This window comes from Bombus impatiens, unplaced genomic scaffold, assembly GCF_000188095.3.
Source record: "Bombus impatiens unplaced genomic scaffold, BIMP_2.2 scf_0020, whole genome shotgun sequence".
Classification (NCBI taxonomy): domain Eukaryota; kingdom Metazoa; phylum Arthropoda; class Insecta; order Hymenoptera; family Apidae; genus Bombus; species Bombus impatiens.
In genome coordinates, this window is record NT_176439.1 from 239,226 (window position 1) to 258,483 (window position 19,258).

At 32.7% G+C, this 19,258-nt stretch overlaps 4 protein-coding genes across 9 annotated transcripts; 3 read left to right on the forward strand and 1 right to left on the reverse strand.

Moving 5' to 3' along the window:
• Positions 1 to 337: 337 nt before the first annotated feature.
• Positions 338 to 5,030, forward strand: LOC100741649 (serine protease snake). The gene is made up of 6 exons (XM_003484766.4): positions 338 to 524; positions 1,603 to 1,866; positions 1,971 to 2,235; positions 2,577 to 2,842; positions 3,001 to 3,155; positions 4,814 to 5,030. The coding sequence occupies exons 1-6, from the start codon at positions 443 to 445 to the stop codon at positions 4,982 to 4,984; spliced, it is 1,203 nt and encodes a 400-aa protein (XP_003484814.1). The 5' UTR covers positions 338 to 442; the 3' UTR covers positions 4,985 to 5,030.
• A 946-nt stretch (positions 5,031 to 5,976) lies between these two features.
• LOC100743208 lies at positions 5,977 to 8,158 on the forward strand. The gene is made up of 4 exons (XM_024367042.2): positions 5,977 to 6,212; positions 6,506 to 6,650; positions 6,720 to 6,966; positions 7,036 to 8,158. The coding sequence occupies exons 1-4, from the start codon at positions 6,194 to 6,196 to the stop codon at positions 7,687 to 7,689; spliced, it is 1,065 nt and encodes a 354-aa protein (XP_024222810.1). The 5' UTR covers positions 5,977 to 6,193; the 3' UTR covers positions 7,690 to 8,158.
• LOC100742732 (interleukin enhancer-binding factor 2) lies at positions 7,895 to 10,910 on the reverse strand. Of its 3 annotated transcripts, none has more exons than XM_012383772.3 (4): positions 10,773 to 10,910; positions 9,217 to 9,523; positions 8,575 to 9,139; positions 7,895 to 8,430 (listed from the first exon to the last, which is right to left on the reverse strand). In XM_012383772.3, the coding sequence occupies exons 2-4, from the start codon at positions 9,514 to 9,516 to the stop codon at positions 8,144 to 8,146; spliced, it is 1,152 nt and encodes a 383-aa protein (XP_012239195.1). In that variant the 5' UTR covers positions 9,517 to 9,523; positions 10,773 to 10,910; the 3' UTR covers positions 7,895 to 8,143. The 3 variants fall into 3 exon arrangements, with proteins under 3 accessions (XP_012239195.1, XP_012239182.2, XP_003484823.1); XM_012383759.2 differs by lacking the exon at positions 10,773 to 10,910 and adding an exon at positions 10,574 to 10,690; XM_003484775.4 differs by lacking the exon at positions 10,773 to 10,910 and adding an exon at positions 9,807 to 9,966.
• Positions 10,440 to 19,233, forward strand: LOC100744158. Of its 4 annotated transcripts, none has more exons than XM_012383659.3 (10): positions 10,440 to 10,673; positions 10,736 to 11,247; positions 11,335 to 11,402; positions 11,479 to 11,707; positions 11,778 to 11,903; positions 12,005 to 13,788; positions 13,855 to 16,881; positions 16,978 to 17,104; positions 18,782 to 18,927; positions 19,004 to 19,233. In XM_012383659.3, the coding sequence occupies exons 1-10, from the start codon at positions 10,612 to 10,614 to the stop codon at positions 19,205 to 19,207; spliced, it is 6,285 nt and encodes a 2,094-aa protein (XP_012239082.1). In that variant the 5' UTR covers positions 10,440 to 10,611; the 3' UTR covers positions 19,208 to 19,233. The 4 variants fall into 4 exon arrangements, with proteins under 4 accessions (XP_012239082.1, XP_024222709.1, XP_033176227.1 ...); XM_024366941.2 differs by having other exon boundaries at positions 11,338 to 11,402; XM_033320336.1 differs by lacking the exons at positions 18,782 to 18,927; positions 19,004 to 19,233 and adding an exon at positions 18,199 to 18,342.
• The last annotated feature ends 25 nt before the right edge of the window (positions 19,234 to 19,258 follow it).

Genomic DNA, 19,258 nt, shown 5'->3' on the forward strand with positions numbered 1-19,258 from the left:
AGAAGCAATATTTCAGTAGCAAATATATATAAATAGACAATTTTTAATAGACAATTCAACATTCTGACGATTGCACAAAGTAGAAGCGAGTAGAATTTTGTAAAATTCACGTACCGTTACCGTTTATAAACCGTGCAACGGGTTCGGATATTTTTACTACGAACTGAAAATATTCCTAGTATCGTTGATCATCTTATATTAAAACGAAATTGATCGAATACGAAGATTTTAGTTTACCTCGTTTAACCAGTTTGTGAACTTTTCAGTATGCATTCGAGAAGGATTATGGATCGTTTGCTCATCCCACTACCAACTATGATAGAGATATGGAGGGGCATACAAAAACGACGGACAAAGGAAGACCCGAAGCAGTCATCGAATGGAGACAAGCGTAGAATTCGAAGGCTACGAAGTAAAATAAGATTGTGCGCAAAGTACGACGATGCCATTATCAGCGCGAACATCGATAATATTTTTCTCAGTTCTTTTGTGTTGTTCGATATCCTGTAATGCACAGTACGAAGGTAAACAGATGCTTTCTCTCAGACAGCAAAACGAAAGATTATTAAGATTAGATCGATAAAAATAAAAGGATATAACAATAAAAGCTTATTACACAGCGATTCACGAAAATATTCAAATATTTACCATAGAAAACTTATGAACGTATTATGCGAGTTATGCGAAACTTTTTGAGATTTCATTGTGATCAGATTTGAGACCAATCTGAAAAATATAAGAAAAGTATATAAAAAAGATATCCTCGTAAGTAAGTCTTTATTCAAACATTTTAAACATAATTGTGATAAAGATGATTTCGTTAAATAATGTGCAAATTATGCAGTAACCTGTATAAAGTTTAATATAAAACATGCAATAATTATTCTATAATTTCTATATGCATTCTCAGGTTCATTTCAATTTTTACCAATATGATCATAATAATTATATCACATTACAGTTCTAATGAAGTGATAAATATTCGTGACATGTCTCTATATATATTTTCCTGAACCGCTATATGCTATTTCTATATATCGCGCTTCAGTGATATTTATAATATAACATTTGAACGTAAAACATTTAAGAAATGTTTAAACCGACTTATTGTTATCTTTTTGTTGTGACTGGAAGCTTAAACATCATTAACACAATGCTAGAACAGTCGTATAATTCAGGAAATTTTAACGACGATAAAGAGCATCGAATATTAATTAAAAGCGGAAGAAGGTTCTGTCAGGTCACGAGTATAAATATACTTGTACATTTATTTGAGAAACTGTTTTAGCTGCGTATAATTACGAATAAAGATTATGAGAAAGTAAGAAGAATATGGAATAACATTTTTACGTAGCTTAGTTCTTGAGAAAATCAAGTTTGATTATTTTTAATTAACTTGGTAACATATGGAAAACTTTATTCTATATTTTCCTCTTATTTTTTCATAAGGAAGCATCTCATGCTCTCTTGTACATTGTTGTTCGACCGAGCCCTGTAGGTAAATACAGATAATGCTGTATATGTAGTTAAAGTCATTAAATTTTCTCGGACACAAACAGGATGTTTTCGTCTTTTTTATCTAACATTCATAATTATTTTCAGGCGATTTATGCACTATCGATGGTACTCCAGGTATTTGTATAGTCCTCTCTCCAGCGAATTGTCCATCGGTTTATCAAGATTTATTGAGAGGGAAACCTCCATCTAGTTTATGTGGATACAAAAATTTTCATCCGGTCGTGTGTTGTCCAAAAGACACGCCTACGACTACTTCTCCAAATACAATCACAAGCACAATTAAAAACACAATCCCGACTACAACAGATCGAGGATCAGTCGTTACTAAAGGAGCCAAGGCCAAAGCAAGTAGGTGTTCTTCCCTAAAATTTGTTCAATTTTATTAAAGAATTAAATTTCTCATTTTCAAAAAACTTAATTTCTTCGACTCTTTTAAAACTCGTGTGTTTTAGTGTGTGAAAAATACGCCAAATCCGTGTATCAGCTCGTACCTTCGCCAACTTTAACAATTGACAACCCACTAATCAACATATCTGTATGCGCGATTAAAACTCGTAAGCTGATCGTCGGTGGTACAAAGGCTGAACCAAAGGAATTCCCGCATATGGCTGCGATTGGATTTGATACCGACGATGGTATCGATTGGCAATGCGGAGGCACGCTAATTTCGGAAAGATTCGTTCTAACCGCTGCACATTGTACCTACAGTATGTACGGGTAGGAATTTCAAATTGTATTCAAGTCATCCAAGCTTCGACACCTTAAAATGCAATCTTGAACTTTCGCATGGAATAATCGAACTTGTTGTATCTCATGAGATATCGTTAGTCTTTAATATAGTAACGGAAGAATGACGGTATATCATGTACTTTAGACTCAACAAGAAAAAGTATTAAAAACGAGAATAATGCGAATATCATTACGATAGAGTTATTTACGGTAGCATAAGTCAGCGAGAAGATAATATATAAGGACTAATAAAATAAACAACGAAATAACTCCCAGGAATAAAATAATATGTGTATGCCATTTAATTATTAAGATGTAATTCTTTATAGAGGTAAAGCTCGCTGGGTACGATTAGGTGACTTAAACCTCGAGAGAACGGATGATGACGCGAGACCGCAAAATTACCTTATTATTGAACGGATAAAACATAATAAGTACCAGAGTCGATTCGCATATCATGATATCGCGCTACTAAAATTAGAAAAAGACGTGGAATTTAACGCGTGGATAAGACCCAGTTGCTTACCATATTCTTTGCCGGATATTGGTACCGATGGTAAAGCAACTGCATCCGGATGGGGAAGAGTTGATTTTCGTAAGTACGATAGATCAAGGAATCTTTATTTACTTCAACTTTTTAATAGTGTAATTTAAGAAAGCCTCTATTCTGAATTCTTAGCCGTTTTATTACACCGTTAAAGGTTTAATAAAATAACGTTCGATCTTTAATTTCAATCTTTAATTTTTTCCTAGTTGACGACCCATCAAAAGATTTATTGAAAGTTACCATTAATTTGATAGCTCAACCGGTATGCAACAAATCATTCGTGTACGAAAGTAAATTCATACGTGGTATTATGGATGAGTGGCAAATTTGTGCCGGTGAAGCCGGAAAAGACACCTGTCAGGTAAAGATATATTAAAATTATATTTCAGAAATTTATATCTATACCGCGGATATTTATACAAATTCAAATTTTTATTTGTATCGTTAACGAAGTAAAACTTAAATAGAACCTTAAATAGATTCCTTCATCCTTTAAAAATATTTATATTTTCGATATTTCCTATATTCTTGCATATTATGTATTGCATGATATTCTATTCCATATATTTGAGTATATTTAAATTTTTCATAAATGCATAAACATTCGCAATCTATGTATTTACAACGAATCACACGAGTATTCGTATCCTCATAATTATCGAATTCGACGATTTATTTAGACAGGTAACATTTTTATTATTTTTCTTGCGGATTACAAAGGATATGACGTCTTTGGTTTGTTTTTGCCACTATATATTCCTATCTTATATTCGCAATTAGTCATTATCATATTACATATCACATTTCCGCCCCCTATTCATGATTTAACACAAAACAGCCATCTTTTATTACCTACATTATACCATATCCTTAATACTAATTAATGACTATCTACATATATTGCCCAAATCTAAACTTGTTAACTTAGTCTATAATAAACTACTATCCTACTATGCCTTCTAACCCAATTAAATCTTTAAAATTTAATATTAACAGAACAAATTAACCACTAATTAATATTAATCTGTCTCTTCTTCGTCCTCTCGTTCCTCTCCTTTTTCTCTTGTATATTCTAACAGCTCCATCCATTTTTCTCCCTCTTCTTCTTCTCCTAGAATCCTTCTAACGTGAGCTACGATATAGGTAACATCGGCAGCATCAGTTGATCGGTAACATTGGCAACATCAGTTGGTCGATAACATTGGTAACAACAGTTGGTCGATAACTTTGGCAACATCAGTTGGTCGATAACATTGGCTACATCAGTTGGTTGATAACATTCTCTTTCTTCCGCTTTCTTTCAACCCGCACAACCTATAATTTTTATCCTTGCTCATTCAATATTTGCCTTCTTTCATTTCATTACCAAATCTAAACTTGGCCAGCCTTCTCATCCTTTTTTCGCTCCACCCTTGTACCAACCTGTAACCTGTAACCACCCTTGAAACCTCCTCTGCTTTTATCCATCTATACTATTTATTATATCTTAATTTCTCTATCCTTTGCTATCTCTTTCTTTTTTAGACTTCTCTATTCGCCCTTTCTAATTCTTCGTAATATCCTGTCTTCTCTTCGTCATCTACTGTGGTACTCTACATCTCTTGTTAACATACAATAAATCCTCTGATTTCCTTTTTCCATCCTCCCCTTATTTTGGTCCCAACAACTTTTCCTCTATTTTCTTTCTAACATTCTTTTGGAAGCTCCCCACCTTCTTCCTATCTTTGCTTAATTTGCCCTCCACGCTGCCTCCCCTGCTCGTGTCCTCATCAGATCCGCCTGGAGCTCTTTAATCACATATCTTGGCGTCCGTCAGTCCACCCCCAACGTTCATCACAAAAATCTTTTATGCATTCTTTCAATCTCTCTTTTCTCTTAATTCGATGATTTATTTAAATTTCCATTTGTGTAATAATAAATTACTATTTTTCGATAAACGATATATCAATTAAAAAGGCCTAATAATTACACTATATATATACTTTACATTCTACATAAAAATTTTTATTCTATGTATAGGGTGACAGTGGGGGCCCTCTCGTCATCTTCAACAATGATTACGATTGCATGTACAGCGTAATCGGTATAACAAGCATTGGAAAACCTTGTGGTCTCTCTGATCCCGGTATATATACTCGCGTTTATCATTATATTTCGTGGATAGAGAGCAAAGTTTGGCCAGACTCGTGACACAGAAATACAATGAATATAATAATACTTTTATGTTAAATTGTCTCTATATTTTATCCTTTTATTTCATGATTTATGTTTTACACCCCAATTTTGGGCCAAAGGTTCCCTTCTGTTCCCGAGAAAAAATCGATTTAAAACATTTTTCGAAAAAGTCACGTATGAGAGGAGCCAATTGACAGATTTCCCGTACCATCTCCTTACACATCATGTTCTTCTAATACAAACCTTCGATTTTGGGCCCAAAATTTCTGTCGGTTCCCAACAAATAAGTTTTCAAAATATTCTCGGAAAAAAATCATGTTAGAAGAACGTTTGACGAATACTTAAGTATTACAAGGAAACTTGTAAGGAGAAAACACCCGAAATCGCTCCAACAAGCTTCTCCTGGTACTACACTTTTCTGAACAAATTTTATGATTGAATTCCTGGGCAACCAGAAGGAATTTTCAGCCCAAAATTGGGAATTTGTATTATAGCCCAAAAATATGCCAAATAACATGAATATCAGAAAATTTTCAAACATGGAAGAATTCAATTTCAAAGAATTTAATAAATTTTGTTATACATACATATGAAGGCCGCAGGCGGTAAGTCGTATTTCTTATTTTTTACACAGAATAGTTTTAAAATTTAGTACGTCGCCAATCAATCTCGTATTGCTAAAACTGTCTGTATATTTATGTTTTACTGTCTGTATATTTATTGATTATATATTAAAATTAAAAAATCAATAAAAGTATATTTATTGTGTTTTTCTCTTGTGATCTTTGTACTGGAAGCGAAAATTTTAAAGAATATTCGGCATCGATCTTTAGACGCGCAAGCGCCAACCGGCAGATTTACCTAGTTTTCGTGACACCGTGTACGCGTGCGGTCGAAACCGAGGTGATCATCTATTTTCGTTTTCATCCAGAATTCCGAAGCTGCCGAGGTAAGGATCGTTGTTTTACAAATTCGCGACATAATGCAGCTGTTGCATAACATAAATGAAAGAACCAACACTTAACGTGAACGTATGTACTATCAAGGTTAAAAACCAATTGCACTGTGTTACTCCCAGTCTGAACGTAAATGACACCAGTACCACCTGTACCAGAGAAAAATATTCGTCAATTAAGAATTCGTGATTTACATTTGTCGACACATATACAAACACAAAACACATAAAAATGTTTAAGATATGTAAATTTCGTTCTGTATCGTTAGATGGATGATATTCAATTAGGTATGTCGTATTAATATGTTTCTGATTCATATATATAATTACATATATTCAGTTAAAGTATTAAACATATCGCACATGTATTTCAGAAGTAACGCAACTCAACAAATTTTTTAGGAAAGCGAGTAACTGTTTGTAGGCTTATAGAAAAATAATTAGCCCTTGTAATTCATCTTTAACGTGTGTTCTTCTAACATAGGGCTGGATTATTTGGAGTTACGACGCTTAGGAAATACATATGCGATATATTAAAAAGTAATTGTATAAGCGAAAGAGATATTATGTACGTAGCACAGATTCAATGTCTGCCATTCTCGACGCATGTGGAAATGATACTGGATCCCCCTCGATATCAAAGGCTGAGGATAATCTATCCAACAGCGACGGACCACTGATTAAAGGCTGCATTCGTCAAAATAGTTGCAGTAGCGTTCACATAAGGTATAAATGAACATTTCATATTGATAATCGAATTCGTAACACTTATAACAACAATGATAATACTTTTAGTTCCGAAAACATTAATCGAACAACAATCGTGTCATCCTATACCATGTCGGCATCCAACGAGAAGTTAATAAAACGACGGTATTGTTTGTGGACCTTAACTTTTATCCTAGCGATAATTGGACTTTGTAACCTTTTTCTCAACATCACCGTAATCGCTGTCCTACGAATCAGTCAAGGAATGGAAGCAATGGAAGTGATACCTGACGAGAATCTTGTAAAGTTTTATGGGAAAACCGACTTGGACAGGGTCAGATATTCTAATATACCAGAAATATTCTTGTAAGATTGTAATTAACGATATGTATTGCATTCGTAGGTATGCTTACAATCAGGTGTTTGTCAGAGTTACGGAGACGAGCCGATGGAAATATCCGGTAACGAAGCTGGTGTGCAAATACGCGTGAATGTGAATAACCATCGAACAGACGATGAAACGCTTGCTAAAGTAACGATTTTGTCGAACGGTACCACTATGTCAAAAGTAGAATCTTTCGAAGTGAAAGACCCCAGAACCGGCACTATTTATTTCACTACCGATTTCCCCAATTTCGGATTACCTGCAGGAGTGAAGAAAATCGACGTAAAAATCGCAGAAACGCACAGAATCACGTCACCAGTTAACGAAAGTCTTACCGTAAATTCGGATGATCAAATTTCTATGCAAGGCGCAGAAGGCGCTAGCATGGAAAGCAAAGATATCGTCTGGAGCGCGGATACAGATATTTTTTTGAGAAGCGTCAACGGAAGCATTATCCTTGATGCCAAAGATGGTGTCTCTATCGATGTAGAAAACATACCAGTTGCACCACTGTTTCTACAAAATCCATCTGGTCATGAACAATATAAAGTTTGCATTTGCATGCCACAAGGGAAACTCTTCAAAGTAGCAGTTCGTGCTGGTGTGAGCAGTCGATCAGTAAATTGTGCTCGTATCAATCGAACTCCGGAAAACGATCCTTGCTTGCGATAGGATCGGAGCACCTAGCTTTTATTGCGATCTTTTTAACATATCTAACACTGCCAAGTGTACGAAATCGAAAAGGCAATAGCTAATTTGCTATTTAAATTATCAAATATTAGTGAAATATTTGAAATAAATTAAGAAAAATATGTTTCCATATGAATCAATTTAGAAAACATTGTGGGGACTTAGATCATGCATTATACTAATAATAGATAGATATAATTCGGATTTTATTTGAAATGTCATATACAAGTCCATACATTTTCATCGCGTAAAATTATCGGCACTAGTCGTTGATAAAAAATCATACATTCTTGAAATTCGTATGCAATACTGAATACATTAACTTTTGTATCAGATGATCAAGATCATGAATACATCATTATAGAAAATAGTACACAACTTTTGCCCTATAGTAGCAAGGACATTAAATGAAAACACAACTACAATGAATAAAAAATTAAGCACTCTCTGTTATCATCTCTTCATTACATTCTTCCATATCTTCTTGTTGCTCTTGTTCTGTAGGAGGTTCGTATGCTTTGTCTAAAGGACTAGCAACTACACCACCTGCCCATACACTCATCTCTACAGCAAGTTTATTAGTGCCCTCAAGTAATGGCCTGTAGCCTCCATGAGCTAACACACGTAATAATGTCTGGGCTGTAAGACATACCAAATCTTGTTGTTCTAATGTCATAGCTGTATGTACACGTATATTGCCACCTTCGCATGGATCGGAAATACCTTAATGAAACCATGATAAAATGTTATATATAGAGTTTATAGAATATTATTTCATTAATATATAGTGAAAATACTTGTAAATATGATGTAAGTCAGAAGGCAAAAGACAAGAATTATGATAAGTAATAATACAATGAATCTTACCAGCAGATCCTGGAAGAAAGAGTCCAGAAGCAAGTAACTGAAGTACTCTTTTATATGCCTGATTTATTGGTAATGCTTGTCTACTAGGGTTATTCATTATAGCATTGTGTGCCAATAAATCTAACATCCAAGGAGATAATGGCTCTAGACCTTCAAATCTACTTCTCAAATCTCTAAGTAATCTTATTAGAACTTTTATACTGGAATGGTGAGCATTCTCCTCAAACCACCGAGAATGTCTGATTGCAGCAAGATGTCCTTGACATATCTTTACATCTAAATGCTGGTCTGACTCTAATTTTCTCAAGTTCTGATGTAGAGTAGTGATCAATACACGCACTGTGGCTTCATTATTAGCAATATCAAAGCCACGCTCTGTATGAGTCAGTCTGAAAATTTCTTTGGGATTAACACTCTTCAAGTCATTATTAACTTTTGTACCAAGTGCTTCAACCGCTGTCTTAGTAGGTAATGTTTTAAGAATCACAACAATATCAGCTACATTATGACCCTTGATCATTGTTCCCTTTTTAAAGCTACCTACTTGTCTCACTTCTTCCAATTGCTATAAAACATTACTTTCATTGAATAAATAAAAATTACAAAATATGTAGTTAGATTATACAAAGAATTCATATTTACACAAGCTTCAAAACTGCCTGGAGCAACTATTAAATTATCCAGTACAGTCTGTAGTTTAGTCACTAGATTTAAAATGGAAGTTTGTTCCTTTGGTGTAGGGCACATATCTGTATTCTTTTTTAACAGTGCCATTTGAAAATCTGACTCATCTGGTGCGGGTTTAACACGAGGAAATGCAGCTTCGCACAAAGTATAATCAAATGGATGGCGTGGAAGGAATTGTTTCCTAGGAAACCCCATTCCACGTCCCATACCACCTCTACCTCCTCTAATCATTCCACCTCGACCACCTCGTACCATATTATGTCTAAACATAGAAATAAAACCATTCAAAAGTATTCCAGAAACATTTATTACAATATATTAACATTTTGAAAAATGTCGATTTATCGATAAGAAGTTGTTTAAGTCATTTATCTACAAGTCGAATGGATAAATTAGTGTGACATAAATTAGTAACATAAATGAATTAATATAATAATTAAAATAAAAGAAATAACCTAACCACTTTTTCGTAATATAAACTAAATTCTAACTCAGCAATAATTATCTAAAGTTTGAATTTTTATGATAGAATGTGTTACACTTACCAAAAAATAGAAATATACGTTTAAAATAATGTTATTTTATACTTTTATCAGTAAAATTTCAATTTTTCAATTACATTAACATACGACACTTAGAGTAGCCGCAAACCAAGCAACATTGAATATATTGAAATCTTCATTATAAACTTAGTATACCAAGATACTCTTCTCTAATGTTATACGAGCAATATCTTTGGCGCCATCTAACTAAAATGTTTCTGTACATTTCTTTGAATAATAGCAGATAATAACAAATAAATAAATAGAAAGTTATAAAATATTATTTTGTAAGAAATATATAAAAACAATATTTGAAAATGCTAGATGGAAATTACACATAAAATGTATAGTTAAGTTGGTTTCAAGACAATGGTGATAATTGCTTAATATATCTCATTTTTTACACAATTTATATTTCTTCTCGTATCTCCTATCTTTTTTGTGTAACATTATTGAATAATTATTAAATGTAATTTTAGTAATTGTGAAATATCATTTATTTGCATTAATTAATAGGCAACTAAAACTTTTTATAGTGTATGCAATGTGTGAAATAAATTTAAAAAATTCCATACACAAATTTATACCAAGAAACGATTATAACAAAATTTTAATTATATATACTATATGTAATTTGTAACTGTAGACATGTTCATTCCAAATCAAATATCACACATCAGATCAACACCAAACATCCATCATACATCCCACAAATTTACAAGTATAATAGTAACACGACTCAAATGTAACTGAGAAAATAAGTAATATACTTTTTAATTATTATTGTCCTTTGCTTCATTTGGCCAGAATGTCCAAAGTTTCCCTGAGGTCAAAAACAACCAGCTCACGACTAACATTAAATCGTAGAAGGTATGCATGAAACATTCCTAATAAATATTACAATAATACAATATCAACTTTTTATTATACAGAAAGCAACATGCAAAGAAACTCATTTTGAAACCTTACGACTTTTGTTGTTCAGTTGATAATGTTGATCCATTAACGCAATATGACAGGCTAAGATCACTTTATAGATCACCATTGATGTCTCTACAAACAATAACTGAAAGCCCAACTTTGAAACTGCGAACAGAATTTACTAACTATATGGAACGTAAATTGAGAAGGAAAAGCCTTAAAAACAAGCAATTTGATATAGGAGATCATAGACACAAAAATAAGAAAAGTTTGCAGATTTCAGAAAGACTAAGGAAGTTATATAAAGCAAAGAAATTACATAAACAACATAAATTAGAAGATACTGATGATGATTTTGAATTTGAAGATTTACATGATAAAAAAGTTACGTCTCTTCTTCAAAGACCATTGCAATGGTATTTAGAAGATGAAATTATTGGAGCAAAAGATATTTTATGGGAACAAAAACAAAGAGCATACAATGAAAAAATGAATAAAAATGTTGAAATTGGAAAGCAAAAAAGTAAATATTTTAATTTTAATTTATTTAATAATCTTATAATTTCATTAGTGTAATAAAATCTTAAGATATTATGATTTCCCTTTCTAGCAGAAAATATGTTAAAACAACAAACAGACAAGTATCCACGATGGTATCAAGATTTTTCTATTAACCAAGTATGATATTCATCTTTCATTGATCAACTATAGTATTAAACCACGATTAAAATATGAAATACTTCCAAATCTATAGATTAAAAATTTAAGGATGTTACAATGTATAATGCAGAAAGATTGTGAAGAAATGGTAACAGGACGTACTCAAAGAACTCTTATATCAATTGGAATTATATCTACATTTTTTACACTTACGTCAGATGTTATTAAAAAATTGCAAGAATCTTGTAACTGCAATGTAATCGAATTTTTAAGAGAAATTTATAAGATATTAACTGGAAATTATTTTGAAGAGGAAGGATACAGTATGCTGTATTTTCATACTCTAAATCTTTTTATTACATCTTTACTTTAAATTTTATTTTTAAATTTTAGAAAACTTTTATGATTGTAATGAAAGAATAATTTTATCAGCGATTGCATTCCTGACTTTACCAGAAGCTATTATAGAGCTTCACAAACGTTTACCCCCTGTAACAATGTCAGAATTTCCACCAAAACGTAACTTTTTCTATATTATATAAATTTATGTATTATTATATTTTAACATATTACTATGTAATGTTATTAATTTATTATTCTATTACATATCATTTATATAGCAATTCCACCAACATTATCAATAAGGCAGAAGATGAAATCGCCTTATAAAGAAAAACTTTTTATACGAACAGATTGGGCAACTTTTTACAATCGCTTACAAGATTGGCAAGAGCAACATCGATTAATACCAATTCCGAATATAATATTACCTCCTAAAAATTGCCTTTTAAATAATTATTCCAGTGCAAAAGTTAATGCTTATTACGAAGGAAACAAACACGGTAAAGTACAAAACGTTTCGGAAAATTATCAGTTAATTCAGATTAAAAATAATCCTTCTATTCAAACAAAGCAACCACATAATATTTCTACCAAAACAAATCAGGAAAGAGATACCTCCATTAGTACAAAACAGAAAAAATATACTTTTATTGATACGAAACAAAAGGATGATGTACCAGTCAGAATTAGGAGGAATAATCCATCTGATAATTCTCCATACTCTTTTGAATTAAATCAAGATCAACATAATTTTGTAGCGAACGAACTTACAGAAAATAACGAAAATGAAAAATTTAAGAGCATAATAGGTAACGCAATCAGTACAAAACAGAGAATACCGCATAACTCACAAATATCTACTGGCCTTAATGTTCCATCCTTATATGGTGAAAATAGATTATTTGATTTTACAATCAATGGAATTAGCGAAAAACCAGGGCCTATAGAATATAAAATATGTGGAGTTTTACAACCACCTCAATCAAATAAAAAATCTTGGCTTGGCGAGAAACATGCACATTACATAATATCTGGTGCTTCAGATGAACCACCAACTTGCCCTGTAACGTATGAAATGACTGGTGTTGCAAATGTAACACCCACTAACAGCAACGAGAGATTCTTTGCAGTATTGAAACTTGGAGATGGACCTAAAAAGATTTATCCAAGTGGAAGGCAGAATTTATCTCGTCATTGGCAAGAATGGCTGCAAAATGTGGATGAAGAATTTCGGAAAATAGAAAGAGAGGCAAACAAAATGATAAAAAATATAGAAGCTATAACGAAATTAGTATTTCCAGGACCAACATGTGACAGTTGTTGTTCCTGTAGACAAACTAGAAAATCATACTTAAAAGCAAAAGAAACGAAAGCGCCTTATTTTGTGATAGATACTATAACCGAAGACGACAATAAAAAAAAATATATTGTAGGATCAATGGCAATGCATTCTCCTGCACTAACACCTCCAGAATCAACCGTGAATTTATTAGAAGTTATAGCTTCGGAAGATGTCCTTACTGACAACCTTATAATAAGTGGTGTCACAAATGAAACAGGTGAAACACAGTATTTTATTACTGGTTCTCAGAAAGAAGTAATACGCATGCCAGCACGAGTTATAGAACGTCCACCACCTAGACCGCTTAGGAATGTTCCACCTTGTATATGTGCAATTCAACAAATATTTACTAAAGGCTTGTTTCCAAATGTAAGCCATGATAATATACCATGGACAAAAGAGGAAGGTTTGTGTTTTGGAAAAAAGTTTAGACCCCAAGAATCTCCTGCGTATTCCTGTAAAAAGTATCCAGGTAATAAGTCATGTAGAAGAAGTCCATTTACACATGACATAAATAGATTAAAAAGAAGAGTTGAAATGGCAAAACAAAAGCAAGGAGATGAAGCTACAGGGAAGAAGAAAATGTATAGTATCGCAGATTTTCAACCATGTGGGGATGAACATGGTATGAATATTTGCGGAGGACCTTGGAATGCTTTGCATACTCTAACATCAGAAGAACTAAAAGAACAGGAAAGATTACGGAAAGAAATATTAAGAGTAGGTTTTATTTTTGTATACTTATTATGAAAATTACAATAATATAATATAAAATTCATTATTCAGGGTCCTTCTTGTGGAAAAAGACCTGGACAAGCTGTCTGTGAAGGTCCTTTTGGAGAACGAATACCATTAAAACCACAGCAAATATTTATAGAAGAAGAAATTCCAGGAGAAGATATTGAAGAAGAAGAAGAAGAAGAAGTAGAAGGAGAGGAATTAATAAAGCCTCCTCCAGTTGAGGTAAAAGGAAAAGAAAAGGAACGCGACAAGAAGTGTCACATGAGTCCAGAAGCTATAGAAGCTAGAAGACAAAGGGTAGTAGAGAAAAAGGTTAAAAAATTTGTTCCTGATCCGAGCTATCCTGGTTACGATGATCCGTGGAATATATTTCGTACAGCACCATCGGAAAAAGAATCTGAAACTGATTTTAAAAAGTTATTAAAACTTAGTTCTCCAAAACCACCAGGTACGGCTGTACAATCTAAAACATTGATGGACGAAATTGGAAAATCTGCACTACATGAAGATATTTCTAAATCAGAGATAAGAAAAGATCACCCAACTGTAAAAGAGTCAAAAAAAATATCTCCTACACATTCTGCACGAAATACGTCAGAACAAATTTCGAAAAAACGAAATCGAGAAAAATTAAAAAGCGAAGAAAAAATAAGTGAAAAAGGATTTAAAAAATCTGATAAGAAAGGATTTAAAAAAATCCAGGAAAGAATGATTGAGACAAAATCAAAAAAAATGGATAAAAATGTGATTAGAAAAAGCGAGGAAAGTAAAAAGAAATACAATCAAGTAACGAAACGTGATACAACAAAGGATAAGATACAAGATCAAAGTACTCCAAAATTAGTAAAAGATAAACACGATCAAAAGTTGAATATGAAATCTATAGGAAATCCTTCACTTCCTAAATATTTGGAAAAACTAAGCGATGGATCAAATCCGAAAAAATCTAATATTGGTAAAGAAACATCTGCCATTAAGTCTCAACAAAACATGCGTAATGTAAGTGAGGTTGATAAACGACATAAGAAAAGAATGAGTTCAAAGAAATCAAATCACAGATCTATTACATCATCAAACATAAAAAAGAAAACAATAAGTAAACAGTTGAGTACGAGAAAATCGGTAAGACGAGATAAAAAGAAAGATGTGATTAATCAAGATGTAGATCCTGAAACAATTTATAGGAACAAGATAAATGAATTGAAAAATATAATGAAATCTTCTGAACAGTATCCATATAATATAAAACCAGCAGAGATCCCAGATGATCCTCCAGCAAAATGTCAACTAGAATACGAAGATTCAGAAACTACGATTGACACTGTACAAGTTGAAGAAAATGCAGATATACAATTACCAACCAAAGGTCCTTGTGGTTGGAGGACAAAGTCAGAACAGCAATTACCAACAAAGAAAACTTTGATATATCTGACTGATCCAGATTATCCTCCAGAAACAGTACCAGTTAGGTCAGGTGGAAAACCATGTGTTTGTCGGGACAATAGGGCAAAAAAGAAAATATTATTATATAATATCGGAGGACTCATAGGTGGAAAGAAAAATGGCGAAGAAAAGAAGTTATTAAGAAAGAAGAAAGACGAAGACAAAAAGATGCAAGTTATTGATGGGGTCATTTATTATACTCCACCACCAAGTCCTCGTAGAAGCAATGAATATGTACCCGAATATGATCTTTATGAATCTCCATATGATATGTGTCTTACGCAACGTAAAGACCGAAGTCTTAAATTTCTCGATCAATATGGTAGACCGAAAATATCTGAAGTTTCAAAAAATAGAGAATCTTGCGGTTGTAACGAATACGTAGAAACGTATGGTATTCAAACTATAAATGAAAATGAAGGAAAAGCTCAATTGTTGAAAGAACTTGAATCCAAAGACAAGTTAATAACCGCGAAACCACCGAAAGATCGCTGGAATCTGGCGCTTAAAGATGTAGGCTTGATAGATTATTTCACACGATGCAGAGACAGTTTGCCTTGTTGGCTGAAATGTGCCAAATTTAATAAAGTTGGCTGTCCTATATCATATAGAAAACTTAAAACAAAACGACCAGTATGTGAATGTAAGTATGAAAGAAAAATACTCGAACATAAGGAGGAAAAAGTGAAATGGAAGCAGCGTCAAAAACGATTAAAGTCTTTGAAAAAGCAACCATATGTGAACATAGCTGACATTTCGAAACTATTGATACCAAATACAAAATTAATGATATCAGACGTAAAAAGAATTCCAAGAGAAGATGAATACATAGACGATATTAAATATTGTATAACTGGAGTTGCCGAAAACTATGACCATTTACCACCTAAACAAATAGTAGGTGGTATCCATATGGTTACACCTATTCAGACACCTGAACCAAGCGAACATGAGATATCATGTGTTTGTTTGCATCGACATTGGTCGCCTATGAAGATTACTCCTGGTCCATTACCAAAACCTGAAGAAATTTTACTTGCTGAAAAGAAATACAGACAAGAAGCTGTGAAAGAAGCGTTCCGCCAAATTTATGCTCCTCAATCAGCATATCACATACATGATGATCATAGTTGCAAAGAAAAATGTGGTGGATATCTTGAAATCGAAAATGACAAAAATACAGGAAAAGACAAACAAGTTGTGCAGGATAACAGTCGTTATATAGCATCTTATTTACAAAAACCTACTAGTATCAAAGGCAAATTAACAAATTCCGCTCGACATATTAAATCAAATATTGATGATCTTCAAATTAAAACAGAGATTAAAAATTTACCAATGCAGAAATTCTCTGAAACTAAAGCAAGAAGTTCGCATAAAGAAAATAAAGATACAAATGTGGCAGGGCAAAAGACTTTTGAAAATAAAGTAAAGAGTTCACGTAAAGAAGATAGAGACTTCAAGATTGAAAGAAGAGATCAGAAATATGTAAATGTTCCTCAGAAACAAACTAGAGGCGATATTCAAAATGATCCTATTGAATTAAATGTAGAGAATATAGATATTTGGGATAAAGAAACTGAAGAAGATTCTGATGATTCTAAATGTTATTTAATGGCTATAGTGAAGGTAAAATATTTTATTTTAATATTTAATTTTATTTTTTATACTTTGTATTTATTTGGATGATATATTATAATTTTTCAAATTTTTAAATGCGGTCAGATCGAATTAAAAAAAATGGCGGCAGAAGGATTTCTGTTTGCAAAACTACCCAAGTGTTTTTTAATGCCACAGTTGCAATATTGGTTGATGTATAGAAAAGGGCTCAGTTTTAGTGATGCGGCTAAAAGTAAGTAAAGTATTTTCACGTAATGTGTCATATGCATATTATATTATAATATTCATATAATATTATAGGATTATTTATTCAGAAATATTAGAAATTAGGATTTCCAATGATTTCTATTCTGTATGATAAATTTATTAATAGATGGATCTATTTATAGTGAATTAAACAGGAAACGATGATTATTTAACGTGAACTAAATACAATAATGTGATATAACTAGGCAACTAAATTGATAATTCACAACTCACAACTAATAGTTTACAACTCATAACAACTCGGCAACTCTGTCTCAACTGAACTCTCCCAACTCAACTTTCTCAACTCAACTCTCGACTCGCAACTAACTAACTCCTCACAACTCGAGTCTCAATTAACGAATCCTCACAACTCGACTCTTAATTAACGACTGCCGATTAATTTGCCTTTCTCCCTTAAGCATCCCTTTGTCGTCTTCTCATACCTTCACCACATATTCGTACATAACGCGATCATGGTCACTACACATTCTTTCGCGTAACTATTCGATTGAAGGACCGACGACACCGACGATGGGCCGCTTGGTCCATTGAAGTTTCCTGACCCTTTCGGCCTGTCGGCACTTAGGCTTTCTCGCAACATTGTCTATAGTTCACCCGATGTTTCTTAGGCAATCTGTCCACGATACTACGATAATATATAAATCTTTATAGGAGAATATTACTAGTAGTAATAGTAATACATTATTGATTTAAGTGGTGTATTACTGCATTCTGATAATTGTACTATTAAACCTTTGCACTCGAGGACTTTTCGGTCGGGCGTAGCTGCTACTCCGGATGATTTAGCGTATACGTGACGCGTGTCTTACAGCTAGCGTAAAATGATTTTATATGCAAATTAACTTACAAAAACATTATATTCTAATAATTTATCTATATTTACATTTTTGAAAATATGATTTGGTAATATTAATTTCTGTATTTTTTTTGTATGATAATTTATAAAGCACTCAGCAAGTTGCATTCTTGAATATAATTCATCTCAATCAAGATCAAGTTCTGAATCATGTTCATCTTTATTTGAGCTAATTTTACTTCCGAAAACCATTTTTTTAGGGTTTCTAAACTATAATACTTTTGTCATGATCATCGAATCCGAACTAACGTTGCAGACGTTGTCAGAACCATAGTTTCGGAGAGATATGGGATTAAATATTTTATCTTCATTTTAAATTCTAACACTTTACATTTCTTAACAAAGAACATAAAGAGCTAAGGAACCAATTTACAAACCAATATTGCACTCTCATCAATTTGAGATTTCGAAATCTAGTATAAACAGGAACTGTCGTCTCTCGCTCGCCACTGGATTTGCAGCACGGAACGCCGTGGTGACCGAGAGTTGCCTCTCGTGTGCAAAGGGTTAAGAGCTTAGTAGTGGTCAGTAATAACCTGGGAATAAACTACTTACTGGTCTTATTAGTAAATGACTGAGTAGTACTGGAACTATATATAACTATATATTGAGATCAAATCATTACTGGAGAAGAACTCACAACCAGCAGTTTTGGGTACTTCTTTAGTATTATACCTTTCAATAATTTGCACTAGTTTTTTTCTGTAAGAGATATTTCTTGTAAATGTCTGGAACCATAGCTTCAAAGCAAAGAATAAAAATTTCCTGTTATAATGTTTTTAGACAAATCAATACGCAACAGTATTAAAATGTGGAACACGCTAGATATGGGAGCCGCTAAATCTAAAGTTACTGTACCATCGTTGAAAATGACAAAAATTCAACTTAGAAAATTAACTTATGATGATGCGCAAGAAATAAAAACAAAGGTTCCCTTTAACACAGTATAGATACAAAAAAGTGTTTAATTTCATTATCTATATCAAATATTTTATTCGTTTATAGATCGCACTGAAAAAAGCTATATTCTATAGTCGAGTTCGTAAAGAACGCGTTTTATATTCACGATCGATGTGGAATTCGATGGAGTATGGAAAATTTCCATCGGTATCGTTCAAGCAAGCGTATTTTACTTATATGGCTAGCAAAGAAGGCGATGGTTACGTTTTTAAACCGTGGCTACCTTCTGAAGTACACGAAATGAATTAAAGAAAATAAAATAAAAATATTCGCAGAAATTCATATTTAAATAATCGATCT

Excerpts from the sequence above, each read along its gene's own strand:
- LOC100743208 (XM_024367042.2), top strand. Across the intron at positions 6,651-6,719 it reads TGCAGTAGCGTTCACATAAG|TTCCGAAAACATTAATCGAA; the intron begins GTATAAATGAAC and ends TAATACTTTTAG. Across the intron at positions 6,967-7,035 it reads GGAAAACCGACTTGGACAGG|GTATGCTTACAATCAGGTGT; the intron begins GTCAGATATTCT and ends TTGCATTCGTAG.
- LOC100742732 (XM_012383759.2), bottom strand. The coding sequence starts at position 10,602 with ATGAAGCAAAGGACAATAATAATTAAAAA. Across the intron at positions 9,140-9,216 it reads CAGGCAGTTTTGAAGCTTGT|CAATTGGAAGAAGTGAGACA; the intron begins GTAAATATGAAT and ends AATGTTTTATAG. Across the intron at positions 8,431-8,574 it reads CTTTCTTCCAGGATCTGCTG|GTATTTCCGATCCATGCGAA; the intron begins GTAAGATTCATT and ends GGTTTCATTAAG.
- LOC100741649 (XM_003484766.4), top strand. The coding sequence starts at position 443 with ATGCCATTATCAGCGCGAACATCGATAATATTTTTCTCAGTTCTTTTG. Across the intron at positions 2,236-2,576 it reads TGTACCTACAGTATGTACGG|AGGTAAAGCTCGCTGGGTAC; the intron begins GTAGGAATTTCA and ends AATTCTTTATAG. Across the intron at positions 2,843-3,000 it reads ATGGGGAAGAGTTGATTTTC|TTGACGACCCATCAAAAGAT; the intron begins GTAAGTACGATA and ends ATTTTTTCCTAG.
- LOC100744158 (XM_012383659.3), top strand. The coding sequence starts at position 10,612 with ATGTCCAAAGTTTCCCTGAGGTCAAAAACAACCAGCTCACGACTAACA. Across the intron at positions 10,674-10,735 it reads CTAACATTAAATCGTAGAAG|AAAGCAACATGCAAAGAAAC; the intron begins GTATGCATGAAA and ends TTTATTATACAG. Across the intron at positions 18,928-19,003 it reads CGCAAGAAATAAAAACAAAG|ATCGCACTGAAAAAAGCTAT; the intron begins GTTCCCTTTAAC and ends ATTCGTTTATAG.